Raw genomic sequence first — 25,044 nt, 5'->3', positions numbered from 1 at the left:
TCGAGATACCATGAGTCGAGCTGGTGATAATCTATGCTCTTAATACACACTCATTTGGGATTGTTTAACACGTAGGCTTTCGCGACTAATATCCATAAGGGGCCGTCCATAAATGACGTCACGCGATTTTGGACGATTTTTGACCCCCCCCCCTCGTCACACGGCGTCACAAAAAGTCAGACCCCCCCCTCAAGTATGACGTCACAAAGGTCTGCCCCCCCCCCACAAATAAAACATGCTTCAAATGGCTTTAAACTATTGTTATTGTAGTGCGTTTTGAATGTGGCGCTGCACCCTGATGTTATAGGAGAAAACATTTATTAAAAAGTCTATTTAATTAAGTAGAACGTGTTGGCTATATTTATTTAAAGTTGCGCATTTTTATGTGACGTCACATTTCTCACCCCCCCCCCCTTGTCACACATCGTCACAAATGTCTGACTCCCCCCCCAGGTGCGTGACGTCATTTATGGATGGCCCCTAATACTGGTTTTTTGGGGGGTTATGACACGTAAATATGAATGTGTCGTTAAACCTGGCTGCTAATTAGCTGCGTCGGGTGGTGGCGAGTTTGACAACACATTTATATTCTTTGGGTCTTTTGGTAAAGTCACGTAGATAGGTTCAAAGAAAATAACAAAAAAACTACGACGTTTCGATCGCAACACAAGCGGTCGACATCATTCCTATCTACGTGACTTTACCGAAAGACCCAAAGAATGTGAATTCCTGCAGTCACGAAAGTTTTAAAGTCAAGATTTAACACATATCTATTTAGGCGATCTAACCCCCCAAAAAACCTGTATTATGAATAATGTGGGATTGCATACAGAAATCATCGCCCCGTTCCTGGTAGACTAATGTCCAGTTGCAGGCCAGGTGCTGAGTCGCCTCGTGCCACATAGAGACCACTGCCACTAGAGGTTTGAGATGAGATGCAAGTCGCTTATCGTTTAAAGAGTTATCGGGACCCTTACAGCCACTATAGGGCGCGACAGGGAACAAAAACTAAAATTGTATTTTCCGGGTAAAGCCCACTGAGCTATTAGCTTCTGAGGCTACTTGGCCACACCTGATAGCTCATCGAAGTGGATTTTTTTCGTATCATCGCACGTGGGGAATTTATAATCGCAGGGTGGGGAACCGAAAGGAAATCTGAGAACAATCCACGTGACCACCACGGGGGGAGAGAGAGATCACGCGGACGACTCTAAGTAGTGTAAAACAGGCATCGTAAGGGTCCGGGATCGAACCCAGCAGGTCACAAATGATAGCCCAGCGAAGTGGTTTTATAACGTGGAAATGTGTATCAGCCAAATCATCCAAACGCATGTGGATTCTCAATGTTGAGGGACAAACCGGAGGACCCGGAGAAAAAAACACGCGACCACGGGGAGAGAGAGACGTGAAAACTCCAAATATACAGCAGGCGTCAAGGTCGGGATCGAACCCACGACCTCCTGCGTAACCAGGCGAGAGAAGGATAACGTCTCGCCACCTCACGTCCATTCCTGTCCGCGATCAACATCAGTGGTGATTTCCGAACCGGTCCTGGCCAACGTGGTTTAAGTATGGCCACACACGATTCCCACGACCGACAACAACGTGGAGAGGCATTCATCCAGCAGTGGTTTGACAAAGTGGCTGTAAAAAAACAAACGAATTGGCTGAGACAGCTCGACTCTCGAATTCCCTCCCATGCATCTCGTCTCGTTTTCCCAAGCTCTTATAATAACGTTGGCACAAAAACGTACAACAATCTTAAACCCTTAGCAACTGCACGTTGCTAGCAGCTTTGCAATTAATTTACGCCATATGTTGAATTTAGGATGTAAATAAATATTTATGTACACAATAGATAATAAAATGCACGCGTAGGGAGCAACATATTTTACAAAACAAAAAACGCCAACATTGATCATGGCATATGACAGCAAACATTACCGTATTCTCTGATGTATAAGACGTTCCGGAAAGTAAGACGCATCCCGAACTTGCGTCGGGTATCAATAAGGTTACACAAATCTGATCACACATCACCGAGCGGATTATACGACGCACCCACAACTTTTGTTTAAAAAATACAGTTGTAAAAAATAAATGGTATCTTATAATCGGGAGAATACGGTATCTCAATAAACCTGAAGTATTCCGTACTCGTAATCTCAAAGGCATTTTTGTTTGCGCCGCAATGATTGGAGGAACGGTGGCGCAGTGGTTAGGGCACCGTGCCCTGAAATCCAGCCGACGCGAGTTGGATTCCCGGCCACGCGTCAGTGGCGAGCGAAATCTAAACCGGTACTGCCCACCACCCCCTCTCCCCCTTTCACTAATTCGCACTGATCAGCGTGGTGAAGTATGGCCAAACAATCCCCATCACAGGCACGGCGTGGTGGAGGCCTTCATCCAGCAGAGGATTGACAAATATCTGTAAATTGTAATATTATTACTCTGTAAAATATTGATCCCAAATAAGATGATATTGTACGCATGGGGATTATTCGGCCGGACGAGTTAATACACCTTCATGAAACTGTGGATTGGTTAACAGGCGTCAGTGAAGGAGTTGAAAACAAATGCACATATTTGTAGCCTATGTTACACGTCTGTGATCCAGCAACTTCGGAGGCAAGGGTTTGCGGACAGTGAAGTGACATCGTTGAGAAAACTGCGAGTTCGTGAGCACCAATTAATGTCGGCACAGTGCAAGAGGAAGGTGGTGTGTGGCAAGAACCATGCCCAGCCGGCTTTGTCTCCCGAGTGATGATGGGTATTCATTTAAGACAGAGTCGATCTAGAAGAGGCCCAGGATCGGTTCACATAATCGCTGCTGATCATCACGGACAATGCCAGTGATGCCACCACACAATTCCATCGCTTCCTTCCACATGCTAGATCCCACAAAGGTTGCACAGTTGACAGATACCAGAACTCCAAGATCCCCTCTTCACAGTCCACCACCACCACCGTCTGAGTTTGGCTTTAGGTCTTCCCCGCTCGTTATCCAATTTGACACTTCCTTCAAAGAGGCCTCTTGCAGTCTCATCATCACCAGCGTCTGAATTCAGGCCTATTTCTGGCTCTATGAGACTCATTTGCATGCATCCTCATATGCACAGCCCATTGTGGTCCAAAATTACCTCGATAAAAACAAACGATCATCATTGTCATGATCATCATCATGGTCCTCATCATCTTCTTAAGCATCATTATCATCGTCGTCGTCCCTCCTCGGTCAATAAGTGGAGCACCGCGCAGAGAAGCCGCATCATTAAATTTGATGCCGAGGAGTCAAAAGATTGCGGGTATTTTCATGTTTTTTTTGTATCTCAGAAACACTTGATCCCTCCATAGAAGCGTAAAATCTCCACGACTGGCCCTGGACCAGATGTCAATGCAAAGACTTGCATTTACATCAATCGATCTATTTAATTGTGTGGCTATCTGTACGTATGAGTGGGCGTGCCAGTGTCCACCATCTTGGGTGCACTGTGAAAAAAGTGCACAGTGCATATTTTGGGCTGGGTCAGGTCCAGGGTAGGGTCCGGGTTCGGGTTGAGGCGAGTTTGGTTTTGGATTGAGCTTGGGTCTGTGTCCAAATTGAATCTGAGTCCAGGCTGGATCTGGGTCTAAGCATGATCTGCGTCCAACCCTGGGACCAACTGGGTCTGGGTCCAGGCAGGGTCTGGGTCCAGCCTGTATATATAGGTCGATGTTGGGTCTGGGTCCAGGCTGGTTCTGGGTCCAGACCGAGTCTAAATCAAAGCTAGGTCTGGGGTCCATGTTGAGTCTGGATCCAGGCTGGGTCTGGGTCCATGTTGAGTCTGGATCCTGGCTGGATCTGGGTCCAGGAAGGGTGTGAGTCCAGGCTGGGTCTGGGTCCATGTTGAGTCTGGATCCAGGCTGGATCTGGGTCCATGTTGAGTCTGGATCCAGGCTGGATCTGGGTCCATGTTGAGTCTGGATCCAGCCTGGGTCTGGGTCCATGTTGAGTCTGGATCCAGGCTGGGTCTGGGTCCATGTTGGGTCTGGGTCCAGGCTCGATCTTGGTCCATGCTGAGTCTGGGCCCGGACCTGAGTCCAGAGCAGGCTCGGTTCCCATTGCTCAGAGGCCGCGCCCCCACGGCACACAGCTGCACGAGCGCGGGTGGGTGGCGTGGCCGGGGACGCAGACAACGCGAGGACACGGGGCTCGGAGACAGCTGCACGCACAGGACCACGCAGAATCAGCGAGAGGAAGACAGAGGCAGAGAGGAGATAGATATAGAGAGCGAGATATGCGACAGTTGTATATTGCCTTACCACTTAGCCACCCGCACTCAATATTGCATTTGTCCGTGGTGTAACTGCCCTTTCATTAAGTTCAGATATCTTAGCCTTTCATTTATTCTCCTGTACTGTGCCCATGGCTTAACTTGTTCATAGAATATTTCCAGGGCCCTTCCAACCCATAATCCTCTTCACTGCAGGGATTTTTTTCTCTCCCAACTGACGCTCATCCCCGGACACATTTTTTTATTCTCTCAAATGAATCCCTGGGACTGTGCTGGTTTTACCCCCACATCCTCCACGCCCCCCCCCCCCCCCTGCTCACCCCCCACCCCCGCACCTGCACGTTTCGGCGTGGAAGCGGCCACCGCGGCGCGCGCAGCCCTCGCGCGTCTCGGGGCACGCGCACTCGCAGCGCGCTCCGTGCGCGCTGCGAGTGCGGCGGCGGTGGCGTCGCGGGCACGCGCGCCGGCACACGCACGCGCACGACTCCTCGTCGAGCGCGCGACCCGGGCCGCACGTGCGCGCCGGGGGAGCCGCCAGCGGCGGATCCGGCACTGCGGGGGGAGCGGCGGGGTAGGGGATGGGAAGGGGGGGTGGGGGTTAATGCACCGGGTCAAAGGTGAAGATCGTTCAAGGTGGAGGGCTCCCAGGTTTCATGAAGCGCTTCGCTTCCTTGCGATTTGGTGGCCCGGCAGAAGAGCGAGTGGCTCGCGATCGGAAGGTTGCAAATTCCAATCCTCGTCTGCTATGAAAAAGGGCCAGTGCCGGAAACGTCGCCTTTTATATATACTCCTTTAGGGGCCACAGTATTGTTTACGAATGTGTTTTTATTTGATTAAAAGAGGGCGGCAAGACGCCTCCGCAGTGGGAAACACGGTCCAGAGTTTAAAAACGACGGTAAAATGGTTGCTCTGAAAAGTTGCTGTTTTACAATCGTGTTTTCTTCTCCTAATCATGAAGTATTTTCTCAGAATTCGTGCCAAACGTGGTACCACAACAACTTCTGTTTAACGATGATAAACGTTGCTGCTGCTGTTGCTCATGCTGCGCTACCGCTGAAGCCGAGTTGATAATGACGCTGCTGCTATTGCTGCTGATTATGATTATAGGACGTTGCTGCTATTCTGGCTGCTGCTGCTGCAGCCGATATTGCAGCTACTATTACTGATGGTGACACTGCTTTCTGTGACCGGCGGAGGGATGGAGAGAGAAAGAGAGAGAGGGAGGGACTGCTCGTTTGCATATACTGTCTTTTTTTTTCTTTTCAAAAGTGAGATATGTCACGGGTGATGTCCCACACTCACGCCAGTAGCTGAGGTGTGGTGCCAGCAACGCTTCCAGTCTGGGCACGCAGGCGCACGAGAGGTCATCCCAGAGGTGCCCGGATCCGCATTCGACCTCGGCGCCTCCCCTCACGGGCGCGCAGCTGAGAGACGCGGGTAAACGACAATCCGCGTTGATCCCTCCGGCCACCTCTATCCGATCGACCGGAACGAACGAACGAACGAAATTTGTTGTTGATGTTTGTTTGCGCAAGCAGACTCTGGACCGGGTCACGTGCTCGTGTGTTCATGATGAGGCACGCCGAGTCGCAGGAGCGTTCTTTCAAGAGGGTCCCTGGCCGCTTAGACTGGGTTTGTCTTATTGATTTATTTCAAGGCCTTTACATTGCCGCTCACCCACCAAGTGGCGAATATTTGAACCGGTATTCAAATTGGTGCCTGGTGCGTAAACAGCAGTCGGGGGGAGACAAAGGCGGCCGAGCGTGGTGCTGGGACACCCTCTCCCTCGTGTGCCGTGACGGCCTTCGTAGGTTGCTCGCGAACAGCGCTCACCACAACAGCCTGAATGGCCCACGTGACAGTTTTAGCAATCACTAGGCACGCACGTGCAGCGTGTACCGACTGTAGTCTGATTCAAATAGAAATGATTTGGTCGACTCGAAATAACGTATCGATGGGGTGTCGCGAGTCATGGTCGAGTTTGGTAAAGGCAGCTCAAGCCTAACCTCTAATTCGGACAACCTAGCCCTGTCCCTAACCCATTTAACTCGGTCCTAGCCCCGTGCCCTCGCTCTAACTCTAACCTCAACCCTAAACCCTATCCTTAATCCCTTAACCATCTCTCCTTGTCCTAACCCCTCGCTGTAGAACCGTACCAACAATTACGCGCGAGCACCGACATTAACCCTCGTCCCAAACCCCAAAACGTGACCCCCTAACCCTAGCCCCGAACCCCATAAACCCTAACCCCTTGCCCATACCCCTTAACCCCGAAGCTGGCCTTAAACCTCCATCGTCCATAAGCCCTTTAAGGCTTTAGCCCATCTCGAACGCTAACCGCGCGTGCGCTCTACGGCTGGTGGCCTCCCCCACGGGGTACCCCGGGGTACCCCGTGGTACCCCGTGGCACCCCGTGGTACCCCGTGGCACCCCGGGGTACCCGCTCTCCGGAGTCTCCCCGAGGGCGCGGCGGATGATGGCGTGGGAGTGTCGCGCGGCGTCGGCACGGGACAGGCAGCGGCACGTGGTGTGGTTCACGAAGCTCACGGTCACGGCCTCCAGGCGAACCGAGCTCACGGAGATCTCGATCAGCTGCACGGACACACACACGACATACACAGCGCTATTGACACACACACGACACACACATCGCTACTGACACACACATCACTATTGACACACACACACATCACTATTGACACACACACACATCACTACTGACACACACACATCACTACTGACACACACACATCACTATTGACACACAGCCCTTTTGACAACAACGCTAAGTGGCGGTGACGCCACCACCGCGCTTGTACCAGGCTAGGTGCACGTTGATGCCACGCCGGCAGGAGGTCACGGGGCAGACCCAGCAGGTGCCACGGGTCGACTGAGATGACGGCTGGCCCATGCACCACCTGTGCCCCCTACTGTGCCAACACACATCCTTACAGACACACACAGGTCCTTATAGACACACACAGATATTTATAGACACATACAGACCCTTACGGACACACAGGTCCTTATAGACACACAAAGACAAAGATCCCCCGTATAGCCTGAACAGACCGTTGGGGCAAGTGCTGTTAGCGAGCACCTATGAAGGCTAGAACGTCTCCCCAGTGGCGATGTTTACACACCGCACCAGATACTAATTTCAGACTGAGTCAACCTAGGGGAGGCCCAGGACCGCATCAGATAATCGTCAGGTTCGTAGCGCAGCGTGGCGCTAACCGCTACACGATCGCCCGCCACACACAGACACACTCACACATCCTTATAGACACACACACATCCTTATAGACACACACAGATCCTTATAGACACACACAGATCCTTATAGACACACACAGATCCTTATAGACACACACACATCCTTATAGACACACACATCCTTATAGACACACACAGATCCTTATAGACGCACACAGATCCCTATAAACACACACACATCCTTATAGACACACACATCCTTATAGACCAGACGTGGGCAAAGTACGGCCCCCGGGCCGTATACGGCCCGTTGGGCTTTTTAATCCGGCCCGCCGAATTTGTCTAACCTTTTAATGTAGATAATAAAGAAGTTCAAGTGAGGTAATTGGTTTGGGCGCAGGCCTCAGATGTTTTCATGATGTTTGATCAGTCACGTTACGACAAGTTTTTGTATTGTTCATGTTCGTGCAATGTGTTAAATTGCCTTGCAAATAAATGCTTTGCTACCTGTTAAAGGCCAAATCCTTTCATGTAATGATTTTTACACGTCATTTATATTAGTTCACACAAACACTCCATCCATCTGTTCTTGGCCCGGCCCCTCTGTCAAATTTTAGAACCCATTAAGGCCCGCGAGTAAAAAAAATTACCCACCCCTGTTATAGACACACACACATCCGGCAAGACACACATATTATTATAGACACACACACACATCCCTATAAACACACACAGATCCTTATAGACACACATAGATCCCTAAACATACACAGATCCAAATAGACGCACACACTTACCTATAGGCATACACACAGTTCCCTATACACACACACATAGATCCCTACAGACACACACACACATAGATCCCTACAGACACACACACACACATAGATCCCTATAGACACACATACAGATCCCTATATACACACACACATAGATCCTTACAGACACACACACACATCCCTACAGACACACACACACATCCCTACAGACACACACACACAGATCCCTACGGACACACACACATCCCTACAGACACACACACATCTCTACAGACACACACACAGATTCCTACGGACACACACACACACACATCCCTACAGACACACACACACATCCCTACAGACACACACACATCCCTACAGATACACACACACACATAGATCCCTACAGACACACACACACACATAGATCCCTACAGACACACATAGATCCCTACAGACACACACACACATAGATCCCTACAGACACACATACAGACACACACATCGTCTCTCATCCGCCCTACCTATCTGGCCTCTCTATGTACAATGAAGAAGGGCCATTGACCGAAACGTCACCAACTTTATACTCATCACGACGATGATGATGATATCAATAACAATTATGATGATTATGACTCCGATGATAAATCAATGCAAAGATAACCGTGATGACGAAGGTGGCCGTGTCGGTGATACGCGACTACAACGATATCTTCAACTCGCATGGCCCCCTAAAGGCCCCCACAACTCCAAGACAGATTCACTTCAAAACAAGACTTCACATAAAAACGAAATACTCAAAGTGTGTCAGTGTGTGTGTGTGCCAGTGTGAGTGTGATACTAAAGTGTGTCACTGTGTGTGCCAGTGTGATTGTGATACTCAAAGTGTGTCAGTGTGTGTGTGCCAGTCTCCCAGCGTGAGTGTGATACTAAAGTGTGTCAGTGTGTGTGTGTGTGCCAGTGTGATACTAAAGTGTGTCAGTGTGTGTGTGTGTGCCAGTGTGATACTAAAGTGTGTCAGTGTGTGTGTGTGTGCCAGTGTGAGTGTGATACTAAAGTGTGTCAGTGTGTGTGTGTGCCAGTGTGAGTGTGATACTAAAGTGTGTCAGTGTGTGTGTGTGTGTGCCAGTGTCCCAGCGTGACACTAAGTGTGTCAGTGTGTGTGTGCCAGTGTTCCCAGCGTGAGCGTGGCACTTAAGTATGTCAGCGAGGGTGTCGTCGAGTAAGTAGCTCTGTGAGTGAAGCAGCTGAGCGCACGAGTCACGGACAAAACGCAACGTCGCACGTTTAAATTCTGCAGCGTAATCAGACGAATCTAAGGGACGCCAAGGGTTTGTTGAGGGAGTGAGGACTCTGGGCTTGATCGCACGGAGGAGAAGGGTGAGGTGCTCAGGCCAACGCGTACAACACTCAACACGCTCGTCAATGACACTGCTTGGCCTTTGAAAAAGATATATAAACGGGCGACGTTTCGGGTAATCACTACCTTCTTACAGCACGTAGAGAGAGAGGTCAGAGTGGGTAAGATTTGTAGACTGCACGTCGTCGTTGTTATTGTTGTCGTATCAGACTTAAGCACAGACGAGGAAGGCATCGACATGCCGAAAGGTCACGAGGCAGGGAATTTCAGACTCTCAGGAGCCGCAGGAGAAGGAAGAGCGAGCGAGCTACCATGGAAGCCGTCGATTGAACCGATAGCGACGATGACAAGGATGACAACAAAAAAACACGCAGAAAATATATATGTGGCGACGTTTCGGACAACTGCCCTTCGTGAACACGTAAACGAAAAGTGCTATGAAAAAGGGCCATTGCCCAAAACGTCGTCAATTTTTTTTCTTGCTAAGGCCACAATGCTATTGACGAATGTGTTGAGTGATGTTGTTGTTGTTGTTGCGCACCACTGCGAACGCAACAGCAGCAGCAGCGGCAGAATGACCAAATCAATTGTTGTTGCCGATCGTGATGACCATAACGGCGATGATGGCCGTGGCAGTGGTGGTCACCACGACTCGTAGTGACAGACGAACTTCCTCCGCACCGTACGTAGCCTACACGTGCATCGTCGGAGGTGTGGCGGTGAGGGTGCCGGTGGGTGGGATGAAGGACAACAAACTAAAAGCAACAACAACAACACAAAATGGGGGAGGGAGGGGGGTCGTTCGTTTTTGAACCGTGGCGTGGCAGCGCGAACCGTCTTGCTGATGTACTCGTAGCTCGTGTTCACGCACTGCAGCCCCTCCGAGTTGCAGCAGCCGCCGCAGCGATGCAGCGCCACGCAGGGCGGCTTGAAGAACGAGGCGCTGCCCGAGCCTCCCCCCTCGGCGTCCGAGCCGCCGGGGCCCCAGCCGCTGCCCCACGCAGCCCCGGGGGCCACCCCGGGGGCCGCTCTTTCGCCCGCCCGCTCGCGCGCCACGTCGACGCACACCTCGCGCGGCACGCAGCGCGTCTTGTGCCACTCGCGGTCGATGCCTTGAGGAAGAGGGGGGGGGGGTGGCGGAGGTTTGGGACGAGTGACACCTTCATTAAAATCGTCAGCAGCAGCATCAACAGCAGCAGCAATAGCAGCAGCAACAGCAGCAGCAGTAGCAGCAGCAATAGCAACAGCCTCAACATAATTGATGATGCCCATGGTGATGATGACGAAGATGCCCGTGATGACGATGCCCATGAATGATTATGATGCCCGTGATTATGATGGTGATGATGATGCCCGCGATGATGAGGGGCATGATGATGATGGCCTTGATGATGCCCATGATAATGATGATGCTCGTGATGATGATGATCGTGATTATGATGGTGATGATGATGCCCGCAATGATGAGGGGCATGATGATGATGGCCTTGATGATGCCCATGATAATGATGATGCTCGTGATGATGATGATGATGATCGTGATGATGATGATCACGCACTCTCCCAGTTAATGTTGAACGTGGCCGGAGTCCCCGAACGCTTGAGGCGACAGCGAACGAGGCTCCACGGCGACACCCCCTGTGCACATCATCACGGGTACCCACATCATCATCACCATCATCACAGACACCCTCTGTGCACATCATCACGGGTACCCACATCATCATCATCATCACAGACACCCTCTGTGCACATCATCACGGGTACCCACATCATCATCATCATCACAGACACCCCCTGTGCACATCATCACGGGTACCCACATCATCATCATCATAGACACCCTCTGTGCACATAATCACGGGTACCCACATCATCATCATCATCACAGACACCCTCTGTGCACATAATCACAGGTACCCACATCATCATCATCACAGACACCCTCTGTGCACATCATCACGGGTACCCACATCATCATCATCATCACGGGTGCACACCTGACACACTTTGTTATCCCACTCACGCTGGAACACTGGCAACAATAACAACAACCGCCATTCGCCACTAAGTGGCGGTGCCGTCACCACGACGCTTGTGCCAGGCTATGTGCACGTGGAGGCCACGTGAAGTGTCGAACGCTCGCTGGCAGGAGGTCACGGGGCAGACCAAGCAGGTGCCACGGATAGACTGACTGGGATGACTGAGATGACTGGCCGATGCACCACCTGTGCCCCCTACTGTGCCAACTTGCTGTGCTTTAGCCACCCCGCGCTCCGCTCGTTGTTGTAAGCGTCGCTCCTCCGCCCTCCGTTGTTGTTGGAGGGCGACTGCCTCCAACTGCCCAGTAGCGGCCTTCACGAGCCTCCTCCACAGAGGCCGATCTTGACACCGCTGATACCACTCATCGACAAGTCCACTCAGCTACACATCCTCCTGTACCACATCACTCCATCTCTTCTCTAGCCCGTGCCGCTCCCGTTGAGCCCCCTCTATCCGGCCGAACGAAAGCTGTTTAGGCATGCGGTGGCTGGGCATGCGGGCTACATGACCCAGCCAACGCAGCCTTGCCAGCCGGAGGAGCTCAACGATGGGACTTTGTCCAGGTCTTTCAAGGATTTGTGAGCTTCTCAGACAATCCAGCCTGGTTAAATCCAGGATGGATCCGTAGGCAGGCCAGCCTAAATGTTTCTAACCGGTGAAGATGTTCCATTAGGGGGGGTCCACGTTTTGCAAGCGTAGATAAGGGAGGACATGACTGTGGCCGAGAAGACATGAAGCTTCGTGTGGAGCGACAGACCAGGTAGCTTCCACACAGCGTTACGCAACCGATGAAAAGATAATGCCACTCGACTGATTCGGAGTGAGACCTCTGATGTCAAACCGGAGCCGGTCATGAGCACACTGCCCAGGTATGGGAATCTCTCCACTCTCTCCACAACTACCCCATTACCAATTGGGAGTTGTGGGGGTGGAGTGTCCGATGGTACAAAATACCCAGGCAGGTGCTTAGTTTTGGTGGGGCTGATGGTAAGGCCCCACCTCTTAGTGGCATGCCCCAGTTCAGCAGCAGCGTCTCCAACTCCCCCTCTGAGTGAGCAGCAATTACCAGATGATCGGCATACATAACGTGGTTGAGCAATAGGGAGCCATCTCTTGACCGCACCCGACCATCGATCAGCCTCCCATTGTATCTGTACGAGACGGAAATTCCTCCGATACAGCCATCAAAGGCTTCACGAACTACATGGTCGAAATAGATGTTAAATAATGTGGGAGCCAGAGGACATCCCTGTCGCACACCAAGGTGAACAGGGAATGTCTCCAATTCCCAGCCACGTAGTTTTACCCGGGCCCGCTCACCATCATGAAGGTCCTTAATGATTGTGAGCAGAGAGTCAGGGACTCCGGAAGCACGAAGAACAACCCAGACCCCAGGCCTACTGATGGTATCATAGGCCTTGACCAGGTAAATAAAGCAGAGATGTAGGTCTTGTTGGAATTCCCTACACCTCTGCTGTAGTAGTAAGCCTCCTCATTCTCTGACGTGGGATGCTGTAGACGATTAAAGTGGTCCTGTTACTTTTTCTCAGCCAGCCTGAACACCTCTGTGAGCCAGGGTCACTGGGGAGGTCTGGACCGTGTACCCAAAGCAGCCATTGCAGCTGCTTGAACCACAGTCCTGAACCTCGCCCATTTCCCTCGACATCAGGAGGAGTGGAGGACAATGCTAACCCCAGCCGCAAGCGATGATGAAGTTCTCGCTTGCAACTTTCATCAGCTAGCTGAAACCAGGCCACTATGGGTTTGAATGGGGTCCTGGGTGTACACCCACCACTGGAGTGGAAGAATGGCAGGCGCATCTTACAGATGACAAGTAGATGGTCAGAGGGCAGATTAGCTCCACGGTACGTCCTGGTGTCAAGGACATGGGTCCGCATCTGCTGTTCCGTCACTATGTAGTCCAGCAGATGTTCTTGCTTGGACCCGGCATGCATCCATGATGTTGTGTGGATGCGCCGATGTCGGAACAGCGTGTTGGTAATTACAAGGCCATGGGCTGCACAAAAATCTATCAGCCTCCTGCCGTTGTTATTGAGCTAATCTGGCCCATGCCTTCCAATCACTCCAGCCAGGTGCCAGCATCACGGGCAACTCGGGCATTAAAGTCACCCAACAAGATGACTCTATCCCGAAGGGCCACTTTAGCTAGCACCTGTGACAGGAGGTCATAGAAGGCATCTGACTCATCTGCCTTGCCTGCATCCCTCCACGGATGTTCGTCTTTGGTGTGGGCATAAGTATCCACGACCACCACTCCTCACCTCCGGTTGATGGGAAGGCGAGCCCAAAGTAGCCTGGGGCTTACAGCTTCCAACACCTCACTGCCACGCTCCCACGCCCCCTTCATTATTTTATTCAGAAGAAGAGTCACTCCCTGTTGTTTGGCAGTCTCCTGCCCCGAGTAGAGGACTGTCCACTCCTCATGGTGGCAGGAGCCAGAGCCGGTCCACCGGACCTCCTTAATACCACAGAGATCCAGGCGGTACCGGTCCAGCTCCCGACAGAGGAGTGGCAGCCTCTCCTCTGCAGTGAGCATTCGAACATTCCACGTGGCCACCCGCAGTGGCTTTTTGCTGTTTCTGGAGGAACCCCGAGGGTAAGGATTCAATCTCCTGGCTCCGCCAAATGGGGTTTGGCCAGGAGACGTCATGGATGCCTGTCCCCCCACGGCCTCCGGCACAAACTTAATACAAACTTAATTAGAGTGTTATTTCGTGGTTTAGTGGTACTTGGATTGAAGGTGGAGGGGTTACCAGCCCCTCGCACCCGTCCAGAGCCCCCTTTGGCCGCTGTGGTGGCTACAAACGCCATGAGGGGAATGCCCAATCGAAATTTGCCCTCCCCCCATGGCACTGATCACCACAGCGTTACCGTCCAGCACCAACGATGAGGTAGGGGGTTGTTTTAGGGCAATGGCACACACACGCTGACACACTTTATTATCACACTCACACTGGTAACTGGCACACACTGCCACACTTTAGTGTCACACTCACGCTAGGACAATGGCACACACACACTGACACACTTTATTATCACACTCACGCTAGGACACTAGCACACACTCACTGACACACTTTAGTGTCACACTAACACTGGGACACTAGCGCACACTCACTGACACACTTTAGTATCACACTCACACTAGGACACTAGCGCACACTCACTGACACACTTTAGTATCACACTCACACTAGGACACTAGCACACACTCACTGACACACTTTAGTATCACACTCACACTAGGACACTGGCACACACACACTGCCACACTTTAGTGTCACACTCACACTGGGACACTGGCACACAGACACACTTTAGTATCACTCACACTGGTAACTGGCACACACTGCCACACTTTAGTGTCACACTCACGCTAGGACAATGGCACACACCCATACCGACACACACGCACATTAACACGCGAAGTAACGCACACACATTGACACAGCGGTACATGCACACGACAAAGACAAAGATCCTCCCTAAAGCCTGAACAGGCAAGTGTTGTTGGGGCAAGTGTTGTTGAGGCAAGTGTTGTTGGGCAAGTGTTGTTGGGGCAGGTGTTGTTGGGGCAGGTGTTGTTGGGGCAAGTGTTGTTGGGGCAGGTGTTGTTGGGGCAGGTGTTGTTGGGGCAAGTGTTGTTGGGGCAAGTGTTGTTGGGGCAAGCGTTGTTGGGGCAAGCGTTGTTGGGGCAGGTGTTGTTGGGGCAAGTGTTGTTGGGACAAGTGTTGTTGGGGCAAGTGTTGTTGGGGCAGGTGTTGTTGGGACAAGTGTTGTGGGGCAAGTGTTGTTGGGGCAGGTGTTGTTGGGGCAAGTGTTGTTGGGGCAAGTGTTGTTGGGGCAGGTGTTGTTGGGGCAAGTGTTGTTGGGGCAAGTGTTGTTAGCGAGCACCTCTGGTACAGAAACACGAGGCGGCGGTATGGCCAGCACTGTGCCCCACCGCCGCCTTTGTCCTCATCGACGACGATGTTTTACACATCGCACCAGGAACTCATTTGAGGCTCAGTTGATCTAGGGGAGGCCCCAGCACCCGTTCAGACGATTACCGCTGATCTTAGCCGGAATCGAACCTGGACGGCGGGGTTCGTAGCGCAGTGCGCTGACTACATCACTACCGCCCCCTCCCCAACAACAGCAGTACACACAACACACACGCACACAGAAACACACACACTCACCTCGTAACCTCCACGCGTGTCCCTCACTCCTCCCGTCGCGGGGTTCGATCGAACCTGAACACTTGACACTCCGGGGCGAGGCAGAGCCGAGGTGCAGGGAAGAGACCACGATCCCATGAGCACCGCCACCACCATCATCAGCAGCCTCAGCTTCATGATCATCTGAGCCGCCTTCAAAGGAGTCGCCGTGGCTCTCAGTGAGCTGACCTCATGCCTGACCCTGCTAGTTCCCACGATGACGATGGCAGTGACAGCGGTGATGATGACGACGGCGGGAGTGATGGTCGTGGTGATGGTGGTGATGGTGGTGATGATGATGGAAGATAGCAGCAGGGCGATGGTGCAGGCAGAGCCACGAGGATGAGAATCCGCATGGCTCGACATCCGGCGGCGAGGTCACCTTGGTCGAGTCGGATCGAGGCGAGAGGAATTCGCGGTGCTCAGTGGCGTCTGGGGGCCGCTCTCACCGGGCGAGTCTCCGCCGTGAAGCGCCGCAAGGGAACTGGAGGAGAGAGAGGGCGCGGAGCAGGCTCCGGACAGAGAGGTAGCGAACAGCTGGGAGGCTCGTGATGTGGTGGCCGGTAATGTGGAGGACAGTGATGTAGTCGACGATGATGATGATGGCACCGGTGATGCGATTATGGAGATGCTGATGTGGTGGTGTTGGTGGTGATGATGATGGGACCGGTAATGTGGTGGTGATGATGAGACCTGTGATGATGTGGTGGTGATGATGGGACCGGTGATGTGGTGGTGATGATGGGACCGGTGATGTGGTGGTGATGATGGGACCTGTGATGATGTGGTGGTGGTGATGGGACAGGTGATGTGGTGGTTATGATGGGACAGGTGATGTGGTGGTGATGATGGGACCGGTGATGTGGTGGTGATGATGGGACCGGTGATGCGGTGGTGATGATGAGACCGGTGATGATGTGGTGATGATGGGACCGGTGATGATGTGGTGGTGATGAGACCGGTGATGCGATGGTGGTGATGGGACCGGTGATGATGTGGTGGTGATGGGACCGGTGATGATGTGGTGGTGATGGTGATGATGGGACCGGTGATGATGTGGTGGTGATGGTGATGATGAGACCGGCGATGTGGCGATGTCTCCACAGGTCTCGCCCGCAGCAGGAGTGAGAGGCACTACTTGCACTGCCCACTTTTACGCTCAGTGCGGACCCCCCTCCCCCCACTGCCTCCTCCCCCCACCCCCTCCTCTAACACCCCCCCCCCCCCCCCGTCGGTGCCAAAAACCCTTGGCGGCCAGCAGCGGAAACGTGCGGTGGAAATAGCGGAGAAGGGAGGAGGAGAGAGGACGCAGAAGGGAGGAGAGGGGAGACGGGAGGAGGGACGAGAGGGAGGAGGAGGAGGTCTGAGGAGTGCAGGAAGAAAGGGGCGAGGGGAGAGGAAGGAGAGGAGCGGGAGGAGAGGGGAGGATGTGGATGCAGTGGAGGAGAGGACATCGAGTCGACGGAGAGATGACGAAGATGCTGATGATGCTTCAGCTGCTGCTCATCACATGGTGATGCTGCTGCTGCTGACGTTGACCTAAGTCAACCCTGACCTGCACATAAACTCAATCCCAGAAATGTTTACGCAAGCGATCGTTACTGTCGCTGTAAACAATACAATTAAGACTATCAAACCTTTTAAAACTCGCACGAGAATCATCACGCGCGCCTGTGCGCAGCCATTCATTTCACCCGGGGCTGCTCCGGGTCGGCGACGGCACACCACATCCAGTATACCCCGCCCTGCCTTCCTTCGCTATGGCTGCGGCTGCTAGTCACGTTCCCGCTCCAGTCTGGCAGTGACCCAGACGAGACCCAGCGAGACATTCGATGCCTGTCCGTACCTCCATGCGTCAGCCTCACGCGTCCACAGCACAACCCGAGTGACGTTCGCGCGCTTCACGATCAAGCCGCGGTCCGTTCCACCGTCGGATGAAGACCTTCCCGAGCCGCCGCTGCCATCAACTCGCTCTCCTGCGACGCAACAATCCACCGAGCTGACCTCATCGCTCCATCTCCTCGATGGACTGACTGTCGGGAGCGTTTCCCTTCCCTCCTTCGGCTGCCACTCCGCCGTTGCGAACGAAACTGTTGTCCTTTCAACCCGTGACCCTATTATAATTTTAAACTATTTTATTTTTATTTTGCCAGGTAAGCCCCACTGCGCTACACAGTGGCTTATCATCGTGTTGAAATGTAAAGCAGCCAAATACTCGACTCTTAAACGCGTGATGTTGATTCTCAATGTGGAAGGGGTGAAAAAGCCGAAGGACCCAGAGAAAAATCCACGCGACCACGGGAAAAAGAGAGAGAAAGACACGCAAACTCCAAATATACAGCAGGCGTCAGGGTCGGGGGTCGAACCCACTACCTCCCGTATACCAGGCGAGGGAGTTAACATCTCACCACCTGATTTGCTTCATTGCTGTAACTTAATTTTCTTTCGTTTTGCTTTTGTCAGTTTGGTGAACCCCAGGTCAGTCGCTCTTGCGAATGAGACTCATAGCTGGTCACTTTTGAGTTCTCAGCCTGGTTAAACAGAACAATTAACTCAAACTCGCCGTCGTATGCATGCATGTCGAACGTCTTACGAAGCCAGCCGACAAGCAAAAGTAAACACAAAAAGTCAGTCCGAAAGAAATGTTCTCTCCAATACACGCGGTTCGTGTCGTGAGCAACTTCAGGCCCGCGCGCCTCTACAAAGGACGACGAAATATAATAAACTACATTTTAAAAAAAAATCCCCCTACTTAGGCCCGCATACCTGAGTGAAGTTAGCAATGTTAAGGATGGCGTGCGACAGTTAAGTTCAAGCAAATGTTACTTCGGTTTGACGTCACGTTTACATCCTGGGGAAAATTATAGCCAACACTGACCAGCTTCTGCAGGAATTCTCAATCGCAGGTCACGCGCGCGCCTTATCGTGAACACACACACACTCGCCCACGCGCGCGCACACACTCATCCACAAAGACAAAGTCCCCCCCCCCCCCGTATAGCCTTTACAGACTTTTGGGGCAAGTGTTGTTAGCGAGTAGCACCTATGATGGGTGGCCAGCATCACGCCCCGATCGCCTTTGTCTCACGAGTGGCCACCAGGTACTCATTTGAGGCCGAGTCGACCCAGGGGAGGTCCAGGACCGGTTCAGATAATCGTCACTGGTGTTGGCCGTGAGCGGGAATCGAACTTGGGTGGACGGGTTCATAGAGCGAAGCACGCTAACCGCTGCACCACCGCTCTCCATACATCTACACACACGATCTCACCCACATACACATGCTCATATATACACACACGCGCACTCATAAACATATACACACTCACCCACATAGGCATTTACACTGGCTCATACACAGATAAACATATACACAGACGCATGCATAACACACACAGGTACTCACATACACAAACATACACAGACGGAAACGCGCACACACACACAGACTACCGATCTCACCCAAATACACAAACACAGACGCATACACACAACGACAAAGATCCCCCATATAGCCTTTTAACATATTTTTGGGGCAAGGGGTGTGCCGGGTGGGTGTAACCAACACCACCCCCGGCCGCCTTTGTCTCCCCAGTGCTGATATTCACACACTTTACCTGGTGCTCGTTTAAGGCTGAGTCGACCTAGGTGAAGACCGAGGACTGGGACCGGTTTCAAATAGTCTGCAACCGTGAACGGCAATCAAAACTCAAGTCGCCGGATTCGTAGCGCGGTGCGTTGACTACTGCACCACCGCTCACGGACAAACCACAAATTCCCCTGGGCGCAGTTTAGCTGCGCCAGAGAGAGAGGGAGAGTGAGGGTGAAGCAAGGCTGTAGCCATGGAGTCAACATTGGGGGGGACCAAATCTTCCAGGGGGTCTGGGGATCCCCCCCCAGAAAAAAATCTAAATTTGAAAACGAATTTCCTGCCTAAAATATTAAAAAATTCACTTTACAATGTCTAATAGTGTATTGTATTACATTGCTCTATTTTTTATTTGTTACCTTTATTGTTTCATTGTATGTAATGGCAGAGATTAGGGATTAATAAAGTACAACCATAACCACAATCACATAAACAGAAATATATTTTATAGCAATATATTGGGGGGGGACATTTTGAGCATATTTGAATATTGGGGGGGATGTGTCCTGACGGCTAAGACACGGACGGGGGGCAAACTGCCTGCAGGTCGAGCGTCGGATTTCGTTCTCCGAAGGCCCTCTCTCTCTCTCTGCCCCCTTGTCCCGGTAGCCACTGGGTCCACTTGAGATTGTCTTCTTGAGCTTGATGGCAGCAGCGGCGGCAGAATGTTCAGGAGCGAGGTGCCCCCTCCCCCCCCAATGTCGAGGTGGTGGCCGGTGACGACGGCAAACACGGAGCCTGTGCCATAGCTTTGCGCAATAAGAATGGCCCCAAAAGTAACAACAACAAAACATTCCCGAAATAATGTTGTTGTTGTCGATAAGTATTGTTATCAAGTCGCAGTGGCAATGAACGACTCTGAAGCAACGAGGGACGAAACGGGATCATATTTCGGTGTTGATGGACCAAACCAATCGATTTATTTGCCCACGTGACCATTTGATTTGATCGGCTCTGTTGGGTGGTGGAGATGTTACCGACCTCGCCTGGTATACAGGAGGTCGTGGGTTCGATCACGACAACCCTGACGCCTGCTGTATATTTGGAGTTTGCATGTTTTCTCCGTGATCGCGTGGACTTTTCTGTGGGTCCTCCGGTTTTCCTCTACAGCTAAACATTTCCAACATGATGACGAGCCATTTCGTTGAGCGACCATTTGTGACCATGTCGCTTCTGAAAAAGAGCTGCATAGCTCACTAGGCCGAACCTAATAAAATAAAATAAAGTTTTTATTAGTTTAAATTTAGTCCTCGTAAATGTTTATTAAATTATACACTCTATACGATCTAATCCAAAATAAACAAATTATGCATCATATGCTGGGAAAGCCTGCAACTAAAATTAACGGGGGGTAAGGATTCCCGTGCGGCTCTGAGCGTATATCAGCATCTTGATGACACGCATTGGAATGTTTCGTGAGTGGCAAGGCAAGTCGGTGGACTGGGAACTGCGAACGAATGACCCGAGGTGGCCCATGTGGCTCAGAGGTCAGAGGGCTGAGCTGGCACCATTGAGTTCCTGGGTTTGACTCCAAGGTCACTCGTGACTAAAACCGAGTGTTCCCGTGTAGTGAGCTGTTGGTCTCATCCCCCGTTCTGTATGTATATTGAACTTCTTTCGCATCGTACGTAGGCAACGGTGCGAATCGGAGGTGCAGGGGAAGGACAACTAACTAATCACAGAAAGCAGTTCTAAAGAAATTAGTTTTCAAACCCATGACCAATAACTGCACACACAAACTACCACATCAACATTATTTTGGGATCAAATCCAGCAGAGCGAACGGGTAAGGTCCAGGTAGGGCCCAATGAGCTATTTAGCTCTTTTTCAGAAGCGGCCTGGCCACAAGTGATATTCCAATGAAGTGGCGTATCATCATATGGAAATTTATAGCAGCCAAATACTCCAAACGCGTGTTTTAAATATGGAGGGAAAACCCGGAGGACCCGAAAAAAATCCACGTGACCACGAGGAGAGCGAGAGACATGCAAACTCCAAATATACAGGTGTCAGGGTTGGGATGGAGCCCACGACCTCCTGTATACCAGGCGAGGTAGTTCACATCTCCTAGCCACCGTGGCGCCCCTACTTGAAGAGATCTCGGACGTAGTTCTGAGACATCCACTTCGGCGGGGCCGTTGCCCATCACGAAGGATTCGCGTACCAACTCTGCGAGAGATCCGAACGGATTCTTCGTCCAGTGACGGACGCGATGCCGATAACGCACTCGGGATGGAAATGGTCGGTAAATGATATATATTTATTTTTTAAAAGCCTGGAAATAAATCGATAGAGGATGAGCGATTTGCGAACGAAAGAGTCGTAGACAGGGAGTGACCTTGATTTGAAGCTTCCGTGACTGCAGGAATCCACACTCTCTGGTTCTTTCGGAAATGTCACGTAGACAGAAAAAATAATAAAAGAACACGACGTTTCGGTCGCAACACAAGCGTCCGTCATCACCTGATGATGATGATGATTATTTGTTCTGCCTACGTGACTTCACCGAAAGAACCAGAGAGAGGAGGGAGTGACCTCTTTCCCACACCGCAGTCCCAAGGCTGCTTGCTCCAATACCACCACCACTCCCAACCCATAAAATAAACCGCCTCCTACCCTGAGAAAGTATGAGAGCATGTAAACATCAGAGAGGAAAAAAAACCTCGAGCGATCCCTATTCATAGCAGACGGCCAGAGCGGGTGCAGCTGTTGCTGTAGGGCTGCTGTAATTACTGAGCGCGGGCTTGCTGTGCTCGTTGAGAATGCTGTGCGCGCGTGAGCCCCGCGCGTGTACTCACTGACGAGCGCATTCACCAACAGCGCTTGCCCCAACAGTCTATAATGCTACAGGCGATACAAAGACAAATATCCCCCGTATAGCCTGAACAGACTGTTGGGGCAAGTGCTGTTAGCGAGCACCTCTGAAGGCCGGCAACGGCACACCAAGGGGGTGGGTGGCCAACACCACGCCCGACTGCCTTTGTCTCCCCAGTGGCGATGTTTTACACGCCGCACCAGGTACTCATCTGAGGCCGAGTCGAACTAGGGGAGGCCCAGGACCGGTTCAGATAATCGTCACCGGTGTTGGCCGCGAGCGGGAATAGAACTCGGGTCGCCGGGTTCGTAGTGCAGCGTAGCGCTGACCGCTACACCACCGCTCCCCACAACAGGCAACAGGCGGATACACTCTAAGGCAACAGTAGTATACATACGATGACCGTTTTTAGAGGTATTGAATGGGTTTGGAAGCTGATGGTACCCACATTTTAAAACCACCAGAGGCAATCCAACGAATTTACACTCACCTATGCTACCTGATAATGATGCTAATGTTAATGAGGATGTGATCACAATTATGTGATTATAAAGAAATCAATACACATATAAGTTATATGCAACAGTGCTTCTAATCTTTGAGATTTTTTTCCCCTTAAAATTCTTAAGCACATGTATATATTCAAACTATTTAGTAAGCAGGAAATTAACTGTTGGCAAGACACACCCACACACGAAGATGACGATGACAGTTTAGAGATGTTGATGGGGTATTGGTGATGATGTAGGCGATGGTGCCGTAGGCAGCTATCGTGGCGACCGTTTTGTCGGTGATGGTGGCGGTGATGTAGGTGAAACATGTGCCGATGATGATGGTGCTGATGAGGCTTATGATGATCGTGTGATGGTCATGGTGACGGCAATGCAATGGGTAACGATGACGGTGGACTTGGTGAAAGCGATGGTAATGGTCGCAGGCGATGGTGATGATGATGCCCACTGGGAGAAGGAATGACAAGGTTTGATGATGGTGGCTGGCCGTAGATGGTGACAATGATTGTGGTGAACACAGAAGCGACACAGATCATGGTGATGATGATGTTGGTGGTGACGGTCGTCCGATCGTTGCTGGTGAAAGTGAAGATAACGGTGGTGATGACTCAGTAGGTGACAGTGAAGAAACAGAGAGATTGAAGTAACAGTTTAACATACATAGTGTCGATCGTGATGATGGTGCTGGAGATGGTGTCAATGATGATCATGGGAATGATGATGACGATGATGGAGCTGTACGCGATGATGGTGCTGGAGATGGTGTCAATGATGATCATGGGAATGATGATGATGACGATGATGGTGCTGTACGCGATGATGGTGCTGGAGATGGTGTCAATGATGATCATGGGAATGATGACGATGATGATGATGGTGCTGTACGCGATGATGGTGCTGGAGATGGTGTCAATGATGATCATGGGAATGATGATGATGACGATGATGGTGCTGTACGCGATGATGTCATCATTGACGGTTCCCATTCTGGGATTTCCAGCCCTTGGCTCGCTCGAACCCGTTGGTTCCGTTGCGGAAGTCTGAGATGGCCTCCTCAATCTCCTCCTGCGTGTTCATCACAAAGGGTCCTGCAGGACAAACATCGACATCAACACAAAGATCCCCCTTACAGCCTTTAACAGACTGTTGGAGCAAGTGCTACTATCGAGCACCCTATGAAGGCCGGCTCGGCACATGAGGGGGCGGGGGCGGGGGCAGGGGGCGGGTGGCCAGCACCTCGGGGCGATGTTTACACACCACACCAGGTAATAATTCGAGGCCGAGTCGACCTAGGGGAGGCCCACGACCTAGTGGAGGCCCACGACCGGTTCGGACAACACCAGTGGCGATTATAATCGCGAGCGGGTGTCGAAGCCGGATCGCGCCGGGTACGTAGCGCAGTGGCGCTGACCGCTACGTGCCACAACTCCCACGTCGTGGTGCAGCGACGGTGCAGCGACGGCCTCGCAGTCTGGACACGAGACGCCGCTGCCTCGCCGTGTACCGGTGGTGGAAGCGTCGTGTGGACGCGCAGCCCCTGCCAAAGGTGTCTGGGAGCCCTCTCTGACCCCGGAAGGGAAAATGTCTCCCACACCCTAAATTTAGCCACTGCAGAAATCCATACTGTTGTTGTTGTTGATGGTGGTGGTGGTGGTGTCGTTGTTTACCGTGCTGCACGATCGGCTCCTTAAGAGGTTCCCCAGCCACGAGCACGAAGTGAGCCTCCTCGCGATCCTCGGGGACGGGAAACGTTGACGTGTGGCGGGCACGGGGAGACGTGGGGAGACGTGGGGTGATGTGGGGAGATGTGGGGAGACGTGGGGAGACGTGGGGAGATGTGGGGAGATGTGGGGAGACGTGGGGAGATGTGGGGAGATGTGGGGATACGCGGGGAGATGTGGGGAGATGTGGGGAGACGTGGGGAGACGTGGAGAGATGTGGGGAGATGTGGGGAGACGTGGGGAGACGTGGGGTGATGTGGGGAGACGTGGGGAGACGTGGGGAGATGTGGGGAGACGCGGGGAGATGTGGGGAGACGTGGGGAGACGTGGAGAGATGTGGGGATACGTGGGGAGACGCGGGGAGACGTGGGGAGACGTGGAGAGACGTGGGGAGACGTGGGGAGATGTGGAGAGATGTGGGGAGACGTGGAGAGACGTGGGGAGACGCGGGGAGACGTGGGATAATGTGGCG

At 52.1% G+C, this 25,044-nt stretch overlaps 2 protein-coding genes across 4 annotated transcripts in view; both read right to left on the bottom strand.

Moving 5' to 3' along the window:
- Positions 1-1,823: 1,823 nt before the first annotated feature.
- Positions 1,824-17,032, bottom strand: VEGFC (vascular endothelial growth factor C). The gene is made up of 7 exons (XM_032956637.2): positions 15,860-17,032; positions 11,174-11,252; positions 10,449-10,726; positions 6,715-6,866; positions 5,577-5,698; positions 4,610-4,826; positions 1,824-4,202 (listed from the first exon to the last, which is right to left on the bottom strand). Exons 1-7 carry the CDS (start codon positions 16,241-16,243, stop codon positions 4,106-4,108), a joined length of 1,329 nt encoding a protein of 442 aa, XP_032812528.2. The 5' UTR covers positions 16,244-17,032; the 3' UTR covers positions 1,824-4,105.
- Positions 17,033-21,765: 4,733 nt separating this feature from the next.
- PIR (pirin) overlaps positions 21,766-25,044 on the bottom strand; it is a 42,348-nt gene continuing 39,069 nt past the window's right edge. For all 3 annotated transcript variants that reach the window (XM_032956636.2, XM_032956635.2, XM_032956634.2), the window contains exons 9-10: positions 24,519-24,585; positions 21,766-23,939 (exon numbers count right to left, since the gene is read on the bottom strand). In XM_032956636.2, the coding sequence (XP_032812527.1) occupies positions 23,821-23,939; positions 24,519-24,585 (186 nt within the window). In that variant the 3' untranslated portion in view covers positions 21,766-23,820. The remainder of the gene's footprint in view (positions 23,940-24,518; positions 24,586-25,044) is intronic.

Source organism: Petromyzon marinus, chromosome 18 (assembly GCF_048934315.1).
Source record: "Petromyzon marinus isolate PM22_M1 ecotype Great Lakes invasive population chromosome 18, UKy_Petmar_22M1.pri1.0, whole genome shotgun sequence".
Classification (NCBI taxonomy): domain Eukaryota; kingdom Metazoa; phylum Chordata; class Hyperoartia; order Petromyzontiformes; family Petromyzontidae; genus Petromyzon; species Petromyzon marinus.
This window is presented reverse-complemented; position numbering and strand designations above follow the sequence as displayed.

Coding starts and splice junctions, on each gene's coding strand:
- VEGFC (XM_032956637.2), bottom strand. CDS start 16,243: ATGTCGAGCCATGCGGATTCTCATCCTCGTGGCTCTGCCTGCACCATC. Junction 6,867..10,448: donor ACGAGTACATCAGCAAGACG/GTTCGCGCTGCC, acceptor GTGTCCGTGCAG/CTGATCGAGATCTCCGTGAG. Junction 4,203..4,609: donor TTCCACGCCGAAACGTGCAG/GTGCGGGGGTGG, acceptor CTGTGCGTGCAG/CTGTCTCCGAGCCCCGTGTC.